At 53.2% G+C, this 18412-nt stretch overlaps 1 protein-coding gene across 1 annotated transcript in view; it reads left to right on the top strand.

The window, feature by feature from the left end:
• APBA2 (amyloid beta precursor protein binding family A member 2) overlaps window positions 1-18412 on the top strand; it is a 104695-nt gene that overhangs the window by 76734 nt on the left and 9549 nt on the right. The window contains exons 4-9 of the mRNA XM_088829788.1: window positions 173-253; window positions 1676-1712; window positions 8837-8982; window positions 9692-9727; window positions 11628-11714; window positions 17265-17450. Of these exons, the coding sequence (XP_088685914.1) occupies window positions 173-253; window positions 1676-1712; window positions 8837-8982; window positions 9692-9727; window positions 11628-11714; window positions 17265-17450 (573 nt within the window). The remainder of the gene's footprint in view (window positions 1-172; window positions 254-1675; window positions 1713-8836; window positions 8983-9691; window positions 9728-11627; window positions 11715-17264; window positions 17451-18412) is intronic.

The raw sequence follows: 18412 nt of genomic DNA, 5'->3' as shown, positions 1-18412 counted from the left end.
CACACATACCTATGTACACATACATTTTACAAAATTGTATCATATCTCCAGTTTTGAATTTTGGTTTCTTTTTTAAAAATTATTTATTTTATTCAAGTATTTTAAAAGCCATTTTAAAATTTTTTCTAACATGTGAAGACCTAATCTGTATCTTTAACTTCCCGGTTTCCAGGTTTGCAATGGTTTGGAGCAGCCAAGAAAACAACAGCGCTCTGATCTCAATGGACCGGTTGACAATAACAACATCCCGGAGGTGAGAGTTCTGACTGGGGACCTTGACATGGGAGCTGCCTGCCCTGTCCCCATGGGCTCACCATCCCATGTGGGTGGAACAGGGCTCTCATCCCACCCAGTGCCTAGGAGAAGGGGGTCCTGACAAGCAAAGCCAGGTGGCCCTGCTGGAGGAGGCGGCCCCGGGGGAGGAAGGGAAGTCCCTTTTCTATTGACTCAGGCCCCCACCACCATGCGCTCCTGTGTTGCTTCTGGTGCATGGGGCTCATTGGTGCTCCCCAATTTGATGGAGGCTCAGTCCACCCCACTGACCATCACGTTCTAAAGCAGGATTACTCAAGGGATGGGTATCTGGGGCCAGATCCTTCTTTGTTGTGGGGGGATGTCCCTGGCACCACAGGATCTTTAGATGCATCCCTGGCCTCTCCCAACTTGGTGCTGGTAGTAACCCTCTTCCTCAGGTTGTGAGAACCAGAAATGTCTACAGAAATCGCCACAAGCACTGTTCTAAACCAACTATGTGGATTTTAAAAACAATCCTGTGTAAACTCCCACTGCCCTGTTGGGGAGGTTGTTAGAATGAGGCCTCAAGCAAGTTGTTTCCCTTATCTGGAAAGCACGGTTTGGATGAGGTTTTGTAACTTGGATGAAATAACTATGGTCACTCATGCAGTGGGATCTGATCTCCTTCATCTTGCTTTTATTAAAAGAATTTTTTTAAGTATGTATTTATTTATGGCTGCTCCACCCAAGCCATTCTTGGTTGGATTCCGCAACCAAGAATCAACGTGCGCCCCCTGCAATGGAAGTTGTTATTGTTCAGTCACTAAGGCATGTCCAACTCTTTGCAACCCTCTGGGCTGCAGCACACCAACCAGGCTTCCCTGTCTTTTACTATCCTAGAGTTTGCTCAAACTCAAGTCCATTGAGTCACTGATGCCAGTGGGGAGTCCTAACCTGGATCTCCAGGGAAGTCCCTCGTTCATCTTGCTTTTAAAGATGTGCCTGTGGGGACTTCCCTTCAGTGGTAAAGACTCTGATCTTCCACTGCAGAAGGCACAAGTTTGATCCCTGATCAGGGAACTAAGATCCCACATGCTGTGTGATGTGGCCAAAAGATAAACAGAAGTGTCTGGGAATTCTCATGCCCACCAGTTGGAGAACCACTAGGTGTTTTCCTTTTAGCAGTGATGTGCTAGTCTGGGGGTCCCTAGGTCTCAGCTGATGGCCTTTTGTACCCCAGGTTTTCCCATGAGAATTGTTAACAGGCACCCCACTCAAACATCATAGAGCTTGAAAGACACTGCTTTGCTATAAGGAGCTAATTTCTTGGGGAGACTGGTCACTCATGGGATCAAACTTGTCACATTATGGTGTCAGCTTAGATTTTATGGGCCAACTGCTTACAACTGTTGTGTGTGTGTGTTTTCATATTTCCTAACAGACAAAGAAGGTGGCATCATTTCCCAGTTTTGTGGCTGGTAAGTGACTGAATTTTCTCTCTGAGGGGGTGGTTGCATTTTTATGTCCATGTGAATGGGACTTTGACTTCTGGATTTCTCCTACAAAGATTGTGCATAAAGGACCCCTTCCAGGGGAGCAGTTCTGTAACAAGGCAAGGTGCGAGGGCCCACATCATCTGTGGGAGGTCCAATTGGTTCGGAAACAGTAGAACAGCTCAGGCTTCCCAGGTGGCGCTAGTGGTAGAGAAGCCACCTGTCAATGCAGGAGATGTAAGAGACATGGGTTTGATCCCTGGGTTGGGAAGATCCTCTGGTGGAGGGCATGGCAACCTGCTCCAGTGTTTTTGCCTAGAACATCTCCCGGACAGAAGAGCCTGGCGGGCTAGGGTCCATAGCGTCGCAAAGAGTTGGACATGACTGAGCAACTTAGCACTCACACACATAGAAAATCCCATTTAATTACACCCTCAGTAATGGCCTCACACATGACACTGATGATTAAATTAATAGATTGAAATGTGTCTTTATAAGCAGCTAATTGTGATCTAACACTCTGATTAGGGTGGATATAATTGCATCCAAATTCATGCTGCTGTTTTTTTTTAAGACTCTTAATTTCCTTCTCCTCTCCTATCTCTTTTGAAGAGGTTACAATTGCATTTTAATATTCAATGAAAACCCCCAGCTGATCTGTTCTGTGTCAGTTTTGATGTTTGGAATATACCTGCTTGGCTCTTGTCTGAAGGGCATCAGGGGACCCCTTGCAACACCTTTAGGATACCCTCTGACCAACCACATGAAGAACCTCTTAAAAATAGGATCTTTCTCTTTGCCTGGAGGCCTATTCCTGCTCTTGCTAGAGGGTTACAATCAATGGTGTCAATTTTATTAATTCTTTCAATAAGCTGGTAATTTATTTTTATGAATGTTTATGTGAGCAAGGTTAATTGATTGTCAGAAATAAATAACTTAAACCTTTGGTATCCTGGTTTTCTTTTTAAGTAAAGAACTAAAAATCCTGGGAAACTGAAGGGGTCCTCATGGTGGTGATAAAGCCATTTGGGTGTTTTCATACAGTGGGCACTTCAGATCTGAGCCTTGATTTGCTCTTAAAATAAGTAATTGGGGTGAACCTTTCCAGATAAGACTCTTCAGCCGAAGGCAGCGCTCACCTCCTCCCCATTAGCCTGTGACAGGGCAGTGCTCCTGAGCCCAGAGCAGGCCTGGGTGGACACGGGGGCCCCATTGGTCCAGAGTGCTGTTGGCTGAAGGATGGAAGTCAGGAGGGAGCAGAGCATCCTAGACAGGGCTTAGGAAGACCGAAAAGACTTGTCCTTGTTAGAAACAGACAAAACCATGTTACATCTTGTCTCCGGGACTCCGTTTGGTCAGTGTGAATGGGGTTTGGACATGTTTTAAAACTGGGACATTTATTTACTAGTAGAGGTTTGTCAAGCTTTTTCTGAATAGTGCTTGGTCCATGCCAAGTGTCATAAGAATGCAAAATTGTTTCTACCCTGGAAATCCTTGTGTGCCTTTGCCATTTCTATCTGTATGTCCCAGACCCCTAATCCCTCTCTGTGCTGGAGGCCACTGTCAAATTTCTTATGAATCCTGCCAGAAATTTCCTGGGTGTATGTAAGTCTATGTGCTAAGTCGCTTCAAACATGTCTGACTCTTTGCGACCCCATGAACTATAGCCTGCCAGATTCTTCTGTCCATGGGATTCTCCAGGCAAGAATACTGGAGTGGGTTGCCATGCCCTCCTCCAGAGGATCTTCTCAACCCAGGGACTGAAACCACATCTCTTATGTCTCCTGTGTCGGCAGGTGGGTTCTGTACTACTAGCATCACCGGGGAAGCCCATGTAAGTCTATATATAGAAGTTTAAAAAATATTTTATTGACGTGTTGTTGATTGCCAGTTTAAGACCTTTTCCTTAAATTAGATGTTGCACTGGCCACCTGGATCTGCACTTCCTCCCTCACTTCTTGGTAGATTTCATTTCTTGGCAGAGACAGCAATTGTAGCTCTTATTCAGGTGGCAACACAGGATGTCAGTGATGTGGCTGTATGATGGGGTATTAATCAGCACCCCTGGATTGATGGATTGATGGTTATTCAGTTTGGGATTTATGGTTGGCACAGCAACGAGCAGTCTTGTGGGTGTGTCCTGGTGATCAAGTGTGTGTTACTTTAGATAGAGAAGGACTTCTGGACAGAGCATGCCTGCAGCTTAACTTGGCACTTCCCCAGCACTTTACATGCACTTCTCCAGGACTTCTGAGTTTCTTTTCGGGGCCTCTGGGCTCCTGCCACTAAATTTCCTCAGAAGCCCCGCTCCCCTCTCCCAGGGCTCTCTCCTCAGTGGAGTAATAGCAGCTCCATCCATCCAGCCTTGTCTATAGCCAGCTTCCCAGCCTTCCTCCTCCAGGCCCCTTCCAGGTCTTGCTGATTGAACCTCCTGGGTGAATCAGTCTGTTGCTGTCCGTTTGTCCTATTCTACACCACCATCATCACCACCACCACCACCATCATCATCTTCATTCTACCAGGACCACCATCACCACTATAATCATCACCATCATTGTCATCACTTACTTGCTAGAACTCCTGCAGTAACCTCCCAGCTCTCCTCCCTCCTTCCCCTCTGCTGTTTGCCTATCTGCTGCCTTAGTTACTCTGCAAAGTTTCCCTGACTGATACCCTGTAGTGACAGTCCTGAGTGTGGCCCCAGAGGTCTCACGTCTGGCTGGTACTTGCTCTACAATCTCCACTTGTCCTAACCACTGGCCCACCCCCTGCTCCAGCAACTTGCACATCTCTTTGCCACCTCAGGGCCTTTGCACCTGCTCTAGCCTCAACCTGAGGAGCTCTCTCCTCTCCCTCTGTGGCTTGTTGATTCCCGCCCCCGCTCTAGAGCTCAACTCAGAGGAAAGCTGCCTCAGACCCTCTGGGCCATCCTGAGGCACCGACCTTGTGACTGTGTGGCTGTCAGCCTGTGGGTTCCGTGTCTTCTGTCACAGCACAGGGCCTTGTGGACAGGGACTTAGAAATGCTTTGTGCCCGGATCAGTGACAGTGATCTTGGGAAAATATTGACTCCACGTAGACTGTCCTCCTTTGTAAAACTAGAACACTGAAGTCTGCTTCACAGGTTTGATGGGGGCTTGATGGAGCAGGGGATCTAGTGTGTTGGGCTGGGGGCTGCACTTGGTGGCTTTTTGTGCTCACACCCCCTTTCCCATCTGAGGCTGTGCTCTGGCCTCCCCAGCCACCCGCTCCACGACCTCCGGGGGCAGCAGGCACAGCTGAATGAGACATCTTGGGGCCATGCCCCTGGAAGCCTTGTCCACCCCCTCGCTTTAGGATAATCCCTCCAAGGTAGCATGGCCAGGGGCTCCAAGACATGGCTCTGGGCACCTCCCACCCCTTCCCTGTTCAGAGAAGCCACTGGGGCCTCTGGCTCCCCAGCGGGTGTTTCACACGAAGGCTCCCTCCAGCAGGGAGCACACGGGCACCTGTTCTCATATCCAGGCTGAGCAGCAGCATTCTGATACACCCGTGTACGTGTGCGTCATGCAAAGGGAGTTAGTAGGAGAAATTCCTTCTGGGGACACAGATTTTGTCTGGTCCTGTGTTGTTCTGTCTCCCTCTAGTGGGCTCAGCTGCATATTCGTTCAGGAGTTGAACAAAATAAGGACAGTTTATACTCAAACACGCAGGGCCAGCTGCTTCAGCCTTGGAATGAAGCTGGTTAATCCTTGCTCCTGCGTTTGGTGATTGGAGTTGAGAGCTGTGTCTGTGAAGCTGAAATACCGCCCCTCCTACTGGTCACTCCTTAATGCTTCCTAATGCGTGTGGGGCTGGGTGGGTGTCTGAATAGTGGGCAGGTGTGGGAGGCACTGTTGTGTGTAGTGTTTCCTATTTGAAGAAAGAGCAAAGAAAGAGCAGGAGTGACATGACCCCCCCTCATGGAGGGGGACTGTCTGCTGGCCTTGTAACAAAGCCCCCAGTCCTTCACTGGCCTTTTCCTGGGGAGCAGGTGACCATGGGTGTGGGTGGTGGACCCTGCAGCCTGGAGTGGGGTGCCTTCACATCAGAAGTCTGTGCCCCCTGATGGGCCCCAGATCTGGTGGGCACCCAGGTGGGGCCAGTGTTTAATAAGGCTACTCTGGGATGTGGGGTGAGACAGAAAAGGTCTGGGAGCTGACCACCCTGGGGAACTGGCAAGTGGAGCATTAAAGACAGAGACTTCAGGTCTATCTCCGTCTCCAGGGATGGGGGGGCATGGAGTATCATGTGATTCCCCCACCCACCCCACACTTGCTGAGGACCAGACCCTGAGCACTGTCTCAGGGTGTTGGCCAAGCATGACCCCAGGGCTCCTGGGACCACCTGGACTTTCCCTGAGAACAGAGTGATGCCATCTACTGGTCAGCAAGGGCTTCCCTGATAGCTCAGTTGGTAAAGAATCTGCCTGCAATGTGAGAGACCTGGGTTCGATCCCTGGGTTAGGAAGATCCCCCAGAGAAGGGAAAGGCTACACACTCCAGTATTTTGGCTTGGAGAATTCCATGGATTGTATAGTCCATGGGGTCACAAAGAGCTGGACACAACTGAGCAACTTTCACTTTCACTTTTCAATGGTCACTGCAGGGAGTGTGAGTGACTTGGGAGGGGTCGCCAGCTTCCCTGATAGCTCAGTTGGTAAAGAATCTGCCTGCAATGCAGGAGACCCCGGTTCGATTCCTGGGTCAGGAAGATCCCCTGGAGAAGGGAATGTCTATCCACTCCAGTATTCTAGCCTAGAGAATTCCATGGACTGTATAGTCCATAGGGTCATAAAGAGTGGGATACAACTGAGTGACTTTCACTTCACTCACCCATAAGATGGACCCTGGGGACCATGCTTACTGGGGCACAGGAGGCATGAGGTGGTAAAAACGGAAGTGCCCCAGTCAGGAGCACTGAGGGTCAGGGCGGAGGCTGCTATTAATGGCCGAGCTGGATGCCCTGTTCCCTCTGTTGGAAGTGACTTCTGCTTCTGCCTGGGTCATGACAGGCCTGATGTGCCTGTGTGTGGACCCAGTGGCTGATGGATGGACAGGGAAGAGTCCTCCCCACATGCCAGTGCCTCCCCCTCCCCTTACACCTCCCCTGCAGCCCCCAGCCCTGCCCAACTGGGAGAAGGTTGTTCATCTGCAGAGCAAGGACCATGGTGCCTGATGGATGGACACTCTCCCAGTGTCTTCCCCTCCCACCACCCCTCCCCCATCTCCCCATCCCTCTGCCATCACACCCTTCCACCACCCCTCCCCCTCCCATCACCCCTCCCCTGGAACCCCCAGCCTGCCCATCTGGGAGGTTATTCAACTTCAGAGTAGAGCCCAAGGCACCTGAGATGGAACAAGCAGCCTGATTTGACCCCTGGTTGTGGAGCCGCTCTCAGAGGGTCTGGTTGAGGCTTCCACACAGGCAATCAGAGCTTTCTGGAGGAAGCCATGGGGGCCCCTAGGTGCATCCTCTGGGGGCTGTTGAGGGGAAGATGTCAGGGTCAGTGGGAGAAAGGGGGTCCCTGGTGTGTCATGATGCCAGGGCCCCCAGTTCTATGCCATCAGGATGGAAACTGACCTGGGGCATTCCTGAGTCAGGACCTAATAACATTGCATGTGTGCATGCTAAGTTGCTCCAGTCATGTCCAACTCTTTGCGACCCATGGACTATAGCCTGCCAGGTTCTGTCCATGGGAGGCTCCAGGCAAGAATATTGGAATGGGTTGCCATGCCCTCCTCTAGGGGATCTTCCCGACCCAGGGATCGAGCCCACATCTCTGGCACCTCCTGCATTGGCAGGGAGGCTCTTTACCTCTAGCACCACCCAGAAAACCCCCTCTTAACATTAGGTTCCTCTTAGACTTCAGAACCCTCACCTGTTCTGAAGTGCATCGTAGAATCAGCCTTATTGCAGGAGCTGCTGCTCTGGTGTGAAGAGACAGTCGTCCCTTTTTCATCCGTGGTTTCCCAGTGTGTGTGTCAGCTGGGTGAGCCTAGATATGGGTCCTCAGGCCAGTGGGCACTCAGTGGGACCAGTTTTGGAGCTTTGATCTCAAGCCCATGGAGCTGGTTTGTTGGAGTGAGAATGAAACTTACAGGTTTCCTCCAGGCATCCCAGATACACATGCAGGCTCTTCTCCTAAGTTTAAAGAGAGCAAACGTTGCAGAGAGTAAGTGTGGAGACCTGCCCTGAATCCAATGTTGGCCTGAGGTCGGGTCAGCGATGTGGCACCTTCGTCTCGGATGACAACCTGCTCAGTGCCCCCCGCACTCAGTCCACAGCCCCTGGGTATCTGGGGTGGAGACACCGGCAGAAGCTGGAACCCCTCCAGGAGTGGCCTGTCCCAGATGCAAGCCACAGCTTCCTGTGGCTGTTGACATGTCAGTTAATTCAGATTGCATATAGATTTTAAAATTCAGTTCTTCTGTCACAGTAGACAACACGTTCAAATTCTTAAGAGCCAGGTGAGTCCACCGGTTCCCACATTAAACAGCTCAGAGATGGAATATTCCAGATCTTGCTGTTGATAGCTTTGGTCTTGAGGCAGCCAGTGAAACAGAGACCACGTCACCCAGCCTGGACTGGGGTGCGTGGAGAAGGAGGAGCCAGACCGGCTTGTGAGGGGCTGCAGGCTTGTGGGAGCCCCAGGGCACACAACTGGAGCCTGGTGGGCATTCCCATCACTGAAACCTGGTGGGCCGTCTGGAGTCCCAGGGCTCTGGGGCTGATCAGGAGATGTTTGGGAAAGGGCGCCCTGGGGTTGTAGCACGCCGTTATCCCCTTGGAGGCCTGAGTGTCTGAGGTACAGCTGCCTGGCCCAGCGTTGTCCTCCTGGGGCATGCAGGGTTTCCTGGCTGGGGTGTAGTTACTTGCTCTGTGAGCTGTGGGGTGATGGGGGCAGGACCCCCACCCACCCCCTGAAGGCCCCTGGCCCTGCTGCCTTGCCCCTGTGTGCTCTTAGAAGCTGACAACTGTCCCCCCTCAGTTCCCTATGATGGGGTCAGGACTCCTGCCCCCCCAAAGGCCCCTGGCCCTGCTGCCTTGTCCCTGTGTCCTCTCAGAAGTTGACAGCTGTCCCCCCCTCAGTTCCAGGGCCCTGTGAGCCAGAAGACCTCATCGATGGAATCATCTTTGCAGCCAACTACCTGGGCTCCACGCAGCTGCTTTCGGAGCGGAACCCGTCCAAAAACATCAGAATGATGCAGGCACAGGAGGCTGTCAGCCGGGTCAAGGTATGGGAGGCCCAGGACAGCTGGGTTCCCTACAGGGAGCACTGGAGGGGGTGGGCGACATGGCCCTCTATCCAGCTGTGACCCGCCCGCCAGCCGTGGGTGCAACAGCGGGAGCGTCTGAGGTGCCTGGCGAGGCTGAGGGAGATGGGGGCTGGGGGTGCAGAGGCTCCTTAACGAGGACCTGCCACTGGGCCCCCTGAACGTGTGATTTGTAAAATGTGATTGTTCTGAAGTGTTCCAGTCACGTGTGTGTGGAGCCTCTAGTTCCTTTTTGATAGTCTGTGTATCTATAGTGCCAAAGTCCTTGCAGAAAGGGGAACAAACAAACAAAATCGTATGTTTTATTTAAATTTATGTCCTCAAGAAAAGCTCTGATGTACCTGCAGCTCTGGGTGGCCGTCGACTGGATCACCTGGGTTTGAAGTGTGGGTGTGGCCAGGCTCAGGGGCAGGAGGGAAGGACCTCATCAACAAAGATAACGCGGTCCGGAGAGAGGAGGGGTGCTCTGAGGACGTTCCCCTCTGGGCACTCGGGGGTCTGTGGACGTCTGTGCCCCTGCAGCTCACCCTCCCCATCCTGGTCATGCTCTTCAACTGAGGGAAAGGGGCTCCAGATGTGAGCCCCCTGTGCTGGTCAGGAGGGGACAGAGCAACCCAGCTTCCCTTCACTTTGTGCCCACCTGTTTTTCTTTCTCTTTCATGCTGCTCAGAGGATGCAAAAGGCTGCCAAAATCAAGAAGAAAGCGGTGTGTAGGATGTGGTGTTTGCGTGTGTGTCTATGGCTTGTCCTGGGCACTGGGAGGGGGCGGGGGGCCCTCGGAGCAGAAATGATGTGGCAAACCCATTTTCTGTTCTCTTGGTAGGTCAGAGCTTTAGACTTTTGAATGAAAAACCACCCACTCACAGAAGCGTTTAATTGTTGCCCTTTTTCGAGTCTCTGTGAGCTAGAGCATGGTCACTGCCATGTGTGATGTGGCTGGTTTGTGTAGACATTGTAAAGTGTGGCTCTGATGTTACCGTGTGATGCGTTTAGTGCCTAGGCCCCCTGTACAGAGTTAATTAAATCGCCCTGATATTTAAAGACTCATTAAGTTTAATTTACTGAATCGGGATAAAGAGAAGTGCTGTCTGCCCAGGGGACCCTTTCTCTATGGAGAAAGTTTCTGGAGCGTGGGCAGGCTTTTAAAAATCTCGGGTCGACCTTCAGTTCTTTGTTCAGCAGTCTGGTCGGTTAGTAAATGCTGGATGTGTTCTAACCATCCTCCCACTTCAGGAAGTGTCCCATGCTCAATGTCCAAGGGGCTGACTGGGCACTGGCTCTGTTTGGGCATCAGGAGAGTCAGTCCCCTGTGCCCGCCTGGATGCCACATTCTGGTGACATGGCCAAGGACCCTGCCTGGGGCTCCCTTCTGCTGCAGTGAGACATTGTCCCTCCCACCCCGTGATGCCTGCTGTCTGCCCAGTGACCCCTCCTTGGGTTCCTTCAGCTGCAGGAAAGGCAGGACCTCACACATACCCCTCTGCTCCAGCCGCCTTCGTGCTGGGTGCCCCCCGGGCACAGCAGAGTAGGCCTGGCCTTGAAGACCTGCAGTGGGATGTACTTCCCCCGAGGAGATGCCCCCCGCCCCGGGCAGCTGGAGTAGGATGGTCAGTGTGGACCCCAGCCTTCTCTTTGGGTTCAGAGAACCCAGAGGGGTTGGGCATAGGCACAGCAGACATCAGCGGCCAGCCAAGGTCAGCGATGACCTTCATGAAGGATTGTTCTTTCTCTCAGCCAGGAAGATGCTCAGGGTCATTGCCAAGGGCCCCTTCACTGGTCCGCCTGCAGCTGCCAGGCCAACAACAACGGGAAGGTCCCCGTGAGGAAGCAGGATCCCCGGCAGAGAGTCCCCACCCCAGGGACTTGCCAGTGTAGTCACCATGCACAGGAGTAATTAAGAATCCCCTGTGACCGGCTGTCTTGGTTTGGGCCAGCCCCTGAGCATGCACTCAGCTTCCAGAACATTTCTTTACACATCACTAGCGGCCATACAGTAGGCATACCCAGGAGAGGATGGGCATTTGTGGGGCAGCTTCTCCAGTGTCCTGGGAGGACAGCGCCTGGTCCGGTAGAGATCTTGCCCTCTTAGGGTTTTTGGAAGATGCTGGGGGAAGGATGGGGGAGTTGACACAGTCATTGACATGCCTGTGCCTTTAAACCAGAAGAAACGCTGATATGCTGATCCACCAATGTGGAAAATCCGCACGCCTCCCACTTTCCTGGAGAAACTTGTAATCCCAAATCCAAGAAATGTAGCTCTAGTACCAGATTTGGTGTTTCTGCTGTGTTCCAGAGGTTGGGCTGTCAGGCTCGCTTCTCCTGGAGTGGGGGGCTGTGCTCTGGATGCTACCGCACAAGCCCCCCGGCATCCAGCCCCCTCCTGTTCATCCTCCTGGAAGCAGTCCCCCCGCCATCCTGTGCAAACCGCCCCAAGAGCTCACTTAGCGGAGATGGGCTCGGAAGCCCGCGTTTAGACTCCCATGGCTGCTTCTGCCGACGAGCTTCTCCCTCTAGGGGCGCTCGGGGTCCTGCATGAGATTGTCAGGCCTTTGTCTGAGTTAGTTTTTTTTCTAAGGTTTGTAACAGTCTCCACCATCCTTTCTTAGAATTCTGAGGGAGATGCCCAGACGCTGACGGAAGTGGATCTCTTCATCTCCACCCAGAGGATCAAGGTGTTAAATGCGGACACACAGGTGAGCCTGAGGAGATGGGGGGCTTTAAAATCGTACTCAGGAACTCCCAGGAGAGCCAGGTTGAGCTGCAGACCCTCTCTGCGGGGCTAAGACCACGTCCCCGGAACAGTCCCCTGGCCCCTGCCATGGAATATAGAGTGAGCTCTGCGGGGTGGGCAGCAGCCTCGGGCTGGGCAGGTCAGGCTGGTGATCAGCTGTAGCAGCAGCGGGCATGAAATAGAGACATGATGAAGGGGAGCCGGGGGTGGGGGAGCAGGAGTCCTGTGCTCACCCTCGGGGTTCCCAACAGCCCTCTCGTGGCCTCTGTGCACCAGGCTGGGAGATGAAGCTGGAGGGCGGAGACATGGGCCACCCTTGGTCCCCAGCGTGGCGGTGCTCCAGCAGGGAGGGTCCTGAGATCTCCTGCCTGTGAACCCTGTGCCCAGCTTGTGTCTGACTCAATTCTGCTAGTCTTCCTGTGCCTGAGTCTTTGCATGAGCCTGCTGTTGTGGGAACAGGAAAGCCAGATGGAGGGGCCGGGAGCTGGGGGAGCTGGGGCCATGGGTGGATGAGCTTTGTGGAGCCTAAGGGAGGGAGGGAGGGAGAGTGGCAGCTGTGGACAGACGTGGAGGGCCCGGCTTACTCTGGGAACAAGCGGGAGAGGCTGGCCAGATGCCGGGGTGACGGCCCCCAGCTTCTTGCCCTTGGCAAGTGGTCCGGGTGGTGACACCAGGTGTGTGGGCAGCCAATTCCCAGCTCCCTGTGACCGGTGGTGTTGGATCCAGTGACGACCTTGTGGGACTCGGTTATAATGTCGGAAACGCAAACTAGTGATTTTCTCACTCTGTTCTGAATTTTGCTATCTAATGTGCTCTGTGTGTAAGAGCTTCCTTTTTCTTTTCCCCTCTTTTCTTTCTTCTCACTGTGGACTTCTGAACTTTTCTTAAACGTGTGTTATAACCACCCTCCCCCGTGGGCTTCCCTGGTGCCTCTGACGATAAAGAATCTGCCTGCAATGTGGGAGACCCAGCTTCGATCCCTGGGTTGGGAAGATCCCATGGGGAAGAAAACGGCAACTCTGTACCGTATTCTTGTCTGGATAATCCCATGGACAGAGGAGCCTGGGGGGCTATAGTCCATGGGGTTTGCAAAGTGTCGGACACTTAGTGTCTAACACTTTCACCTCACATAACCCCACCGTTGTTGTTCTCTTGGGTGCTTGCCTGCGCCATCCTGGAGCCCTGCCCTCGGTCTCGGGTGGCATTCCTGAGCCACTGAGATATTCTTAGGCCTCCTTGCGCTCCCACTTTAGGCCTGGAACTGGCCACTCTCCAAGGAACCTTGGTTCATGTCCCTGGGGAGTGACATACAGAAATGAGACCTGGGTGCTGGCTGTGCCTGTCGATGCTGAGAGCCCATCGATCCTGGGCCCTGGAAATGAACCGAGCTGGATAGTACTCTTTTTAAGAGCCAGGAGTTTACACATGTGCCTCATATTGGAGACCAGCTCCATAGGGTCCTGCTCACTGGCTCCCGATTCTGCACACAGCCTCGGTCCACGGTGTGGATCACAGCTCCCAACACCCTCAGGCTCTCTCCTAGTGTGGACCATGTCCGTGCTGGGAAGCTGAGAGGGGCATAGTATGGCTCTTACACAGTGGATAAGCTGGTTTAACTTCTCAAGGTCCAGTGGGTGGGACAACCTGATGGATGTCTGGGGACAGAAATGTGTCTTGTGTGTCTTGAGCAGGAGTGACACCATGATGTGGCTTCTGCCACGGCCCTCCCCTGCCGATTGATCATGGAGGCCCTTCCTCCTCATGGGTCTGTCCCCGGGTGGCCAGACCTGGGCCTTGTCCCTCTGCCCTTAGAGTCCAAGTTTCCCCATGGGTCTTTCCACCTGGCGAGAACTCAGTTTGAAAGCATCAATTCTTTGGCGCTCAGTCTTCTTTAGTGTCCAACTCTCACATCTGTACATGACTACTGGAAAAATCATACCTTTGACTAGTTAGACCTTTATCAGCAAAGTGATATCTCTGCTTTTTAATACACTGTCGAGGTTTGTCATGGGCTTCCCAGGTGGCCCTAGTAGTAAAGAACCTGACTGCCAATGCAGAAGACATAAGAGACTCGGGTTCGATTTCTGGGTCAGAAAGATCCCTTGAATGAGGGCATGGTAACCCTCTCCAGTGTTCTTGCCTGGAGAAACCCATGGACCGAGGGGCCTGGTGGGCTACAGTCCATGGGGTCACAAAGAGTCAGACACAACTGAAAAGACTCAGCAGCAGCTGGATTTGTCATAGCTTTCCTTCCAAGGAGCAAGTGTCTCATTGTAGTGCTGGAGAAGACTCTTGAGAGTCTGTCCTTTGGACTGCAAGGAGATCAAACCAGGCAATACTAAAGGTAATCAACCCTGAATATTCATTGGAAGGACTGAAACTGAAGCTCCAGTCCTTTGGCCGCCTGGTGTGAAGAGCCGACTCATTGGAAAAGCCCCTGATACTGGGAAAGATTGAGGGCAGGAGGAGAAGGGGACAACAGAGGATGAGATGGTTGGATGGCATCACTGACTCAACGGCCATGAGTTTGAGCAAACTCTGGGAGATGGTGAAGGACAGAGGAGCCTGGCATGCTGCAGTCCATGGGGTTGCAAAGAGTCAGACATGACTTGGCAACTAAACAACAACAGGGAGCTCCCTGAGTGGGTCAGGTGTAGGACACTTCACCGCTTTGGACTTTGTTTCCTGATGTTTCGTGGGCGAACGGTCTGGGCTAGCTCCTCCTTCGGGCCCCATCCCTCATCCACCCACCTGTCAGGGTCCTCAAGACCACCACGGGGTCCATAAGCTGATAAGAGGCCTCCCAGCATTCGGCATATGGTTGCACTCAAGCCAGAGATTCACTGAGCACCAGGGCTCAGAGAGAGCATGCTGGGGTCTGAGCCTGGGGAAACCCCCAGTCCTTCTCAGTGGGGTCACTCAGGAAGAGCCGAACTTTCTGGCCACGAGCTCTGACCGCACGAGTCAAGTGTGGGTTGTCAGGAAGCTAGAGAGCGTCAGCTCCCAGGGTCCTCCATGGGGGCTGGTCACATGGCCATCTGTCCTGCCTGCCACCCACCAAAGTCTCGGACTCTGGACAGCAGTGGGGTTCAGGCTGGAGCTCATTGGACCAGATGCCTCAGGCGTGGTGAGCCTCTTACCACATTGGGTGGGGTGCCCTCCTGAAGTCCAGGTTTCCAGATGAGCCGAGGGCCCCCTGTGGGCAGGCCTTTCTGCAGACGGTGTCCATCCTGCTGTGTCAGCCTATCTTTGCCCCTGACCTCCTGCCCTCAGTCTTTGCCTGCATCAGGGGCTTTTCCAATGAGTCGGCTCTTCACACCAGGCGGCCGAAGGACTGGAGCTTCAGCTTCAGTCCTTCCAACAAATATTCAGGGTTGATTACCTTTAGTGTTGACTGGTTTGATCCCCTTGCAGTCCAAAGGATGGACTCTCAAGAGTCTTCTCCAGCACCACAATGAGACACTTGCTCCTTGGAAGGAAAGCTATGACAAATCAAGCTGCTGCTGAGTCTCTTCAGTCGTGTCTGCCTCTTTGCGACACATCCTCTCACTGATGCTCCTGAAGGGGACAGCAGCTCCGCAGACTGGGAACAGGGCCCATCCCTGACAACTTGAGGGTTGGACACATTTCCGAGCATCTTGAAGCCCCGTTGACTCTCAGAGGAGAGCTTGGTGCGGGGCCCTATGGAGGACAGATGGGGAGTCTCAGAACTCCCTTTCATCCCTCCTCTCTTCCCTCCTGCTGGGTCTTTGGTGTCTAAACGGGGCTCTGGGACGGGGCGTCAGCTCCCGAGAGTGGACTGGCCAGAAGTCGCGATTTCCTTTGCTGCTCACTCAAGGTCAGGCCTTAATACACATGGGCTCCCCATCCCGGTGGCCACAGCATCGTAGCCATGCTCTGTGCAGCCTCTGCCCAGACCACTGTTGGTCAGGCCCACCTCTTGGGTAAGGGGCAGGCCCATGCCGTGGTTTTGAGTGTCTGTCTTTGCTGGATGTTTGTCCCATTGTGCTCTTCCTGAGTCCCCATTTTCTCCATGTCGATCCTCGAGTTCTCTTTTAGTGTTCTGGCCACATCACAGCCACCGTGGGCCTCCTGGCATCTTCTCCTTCCATGGGCGAGGGGCTCTGTCCGGAGGGCATGGGGCTTTGTCACTTCTGTCCTCCAGCTCACCCCACACTGTTCTCTGCCCACACACTCTGCAGAGGGCTGACTGAGACACCTGTGGTCACACTCCCGCCCCAGGGACCGGACAGGACCCTCTGGTGGCTGCTGACATGCACTCAGAGTTGGTGGGGGAGCACATTTCTGATGCCTGGGGGTTGATTCAGATGTTTCTGAAAGTGGCCAGAAATCGAGATATGCCGAGAACCACCCCCACCTGTCCCCTTGCAGCGTCCCTTCCTGGAAGGGGGCTCCTATGGTTTTAACCTACCCCCTACAGCCTTGACCAGAAATCACAGTGGCGCCAGGGAGGCAGGTATGCAAAGTGCCTTCCTTCTATGAGGAAGTCAGAGGCCTTGGAGGCTACAGAAGGACCCTGTTTTCTTTTATGGAAAGAGGACAAAGGCATAAAAGACCAGCTGGTTAGATTCTCAGGGCTTCTATGTGCAGCCTTACTGGGACATGGAGATTCCTGCCAGGTGGCAAAGGCCATCAAGAGCGATGGACCCTCCAGGGCCCTGAGGAGACTTGAAGAGCTGCAGAGACCTGTCCAGCAGCATCAGGAGGGCTACCTCAGGGTTTCCGCCTGGCCTGGGCCGCTCAGCTCCATGGGAGGGAGTGTCCCTGGACAACACTGGCTCTGAAGCCTTCCTCCTCGGCTCAGCAGGAAGTCTAGGCTGGGCACCCACCTCTCGAGGAGGGGACCCTCCAACAGACAGAGATAGCCTCTGGTTGGGTGGGGACTGGCCTCAGCTGTTGCTCTTCCCCTGAACAGGACCCCCTCCCCCCACATCTCGCCCCCATGAGCATCATTTTGGAAGCTGTGAGGCTAAGGTGAAGGCAGATCACCTTGACTGTGAAGAATCACCACACTAAAGTGCTCTGTCCGTGGGGTCAGTGGTTCTCCACCAGGGAGACTCTCTCCCTTAGGGCCCAGTGGCTACAGCTGGAAATCTGGGTGGTCATCACAGCTTTGGATGAGGAGATGCCACTGGTGTCTGGTGGCAGAGGGGCAGGGATGTTTCTGATTGTCCTACAGTGCCCAGGACACCCACAATACAGGATGGTCCAGCCCCCAAAATCAGGGATGCCACTGGTGTCTAGTGGGGTGGGCAGGGGTGTTGCTAAACACCGGCAAGGCCCAGGACACCCCAAAATATAGGATGGTCCAGCCCCAAATGTCAGGAGTGTGGAGGCTGAGAACCCCTAACTCGGGTGTTTCTAGGGCTCGATCTCTGTAACCCGGGCCCTCCTTCCTTCTCTTGGCAGGAGACCATGATGGGATCCCCGACCTTGGGTGTTTCTAGGGCTCATTCCCCATAACGCAAGCCCTCTCCCCTTCTCCCGGCAGGAGACCATGATGGACCACGCCCTGCGCACCATCTCCTACATCGCGGACATCGGGAACATCGTGGTGCTGATGGCCAGACGCCGCATGCCGCGCTCCGCCTCCCAGGACTGTATCGAGACCACCCCTGGGGCTCAGGAGGGGAAGAAGCAGTATAAGATGATCTGCCACGTGTTCGAGTCCGAGGACGTGAGTAAACGTGCAGGTGTGATGTTCCCTCCCAGCAGCCTGGGCCCCACAGGCTCCGAAGTGTCCCAGGAAACCTTGTATCTGGTGGGGATCCTGTGCACCATCATGACACTCCCAGCAGAAGCAGTGAGTTTTGTAACACTCTTGGAATTTGCAGAGACCATGGACACAGCTCTGTTTCGCTTCGTGAAATGAGTTTTTGAGGAGTTTGTAAGCAGAACACTAGTTAAATAGGCTGAGGAGCTTTCTGACTAGGTCCTTTAGCAAAATCTTGTTCTTTCCAAATATAGTAGCCCCAACTCACTTTTCTGTTGAGGATCACACCCCTGCACGGAAAGGGTTGCTAATGGGAAGTTATCTCTGCTTTTGCTCATGGCTGTTTCAGACCATAAGAAGCTGGAAAATCCAGTGGGACCCTTGCACAACATGGGCTTGAACATGAGGGTTCACTTACCCGGGGACCTTTGTAGCTGTAGATGCTGCAGTGCTGCTCAAGCCGTTTTGCTTGAATCCTCGGATCCCAAACTGCGGACACAGGGAAACTGTGGGTATAGAGGGCCGATTATAAATTGTTGTTCAGTTGCTCAGTCACGTCTGACTCTTTGTGACCACGTGGATTGCAGCACACCAGGCTTCCCTGTCCTCCACTATCTTGTGGAGTTTGCTCAAACTCATGTTTACTGAGTTGGTGATGCCATCCAACCATTGCATTCTCTGTCATCCCCTTCTCCTCCTGCCTTCAATCTTTACTAGCATCAGGGTCTTTCCCAATGAGTCGGCTCTTTGCCTCAGGTGCCCAAAGTATTGGAGCTTCAGCTCCATGTCCTTCCAATGAATATTAAGGGTTGATTTCCTGTAGGATTGACTGGTTGGATACAGAGAGCTGACTAGAAGTTAGACATGGATTTTTTTTAGACTGTTCAGAGGGTCAGTGCCTGTAACCCTTGTTTTGTTCAGGGGTC

The sequence above is a fragment of the Moschus berezovskii genome, chromosome 21, assembly GCF_049115385.1.
Source record: "Moschus berezovskii isolate FMDL1 chromosome 21, NW_MosBer_1.0, whole genome shotgun sequence".
NCBI classification, from domain to species: Eukaryota; Metazoa; Chordata; class Mammalia; order Artiodactyla; family Moschidae; genus Moschus; species Moschus berezovskii.
This window is presented reverse-complemented; position numbering and strand designations above follow the sequence as displayed.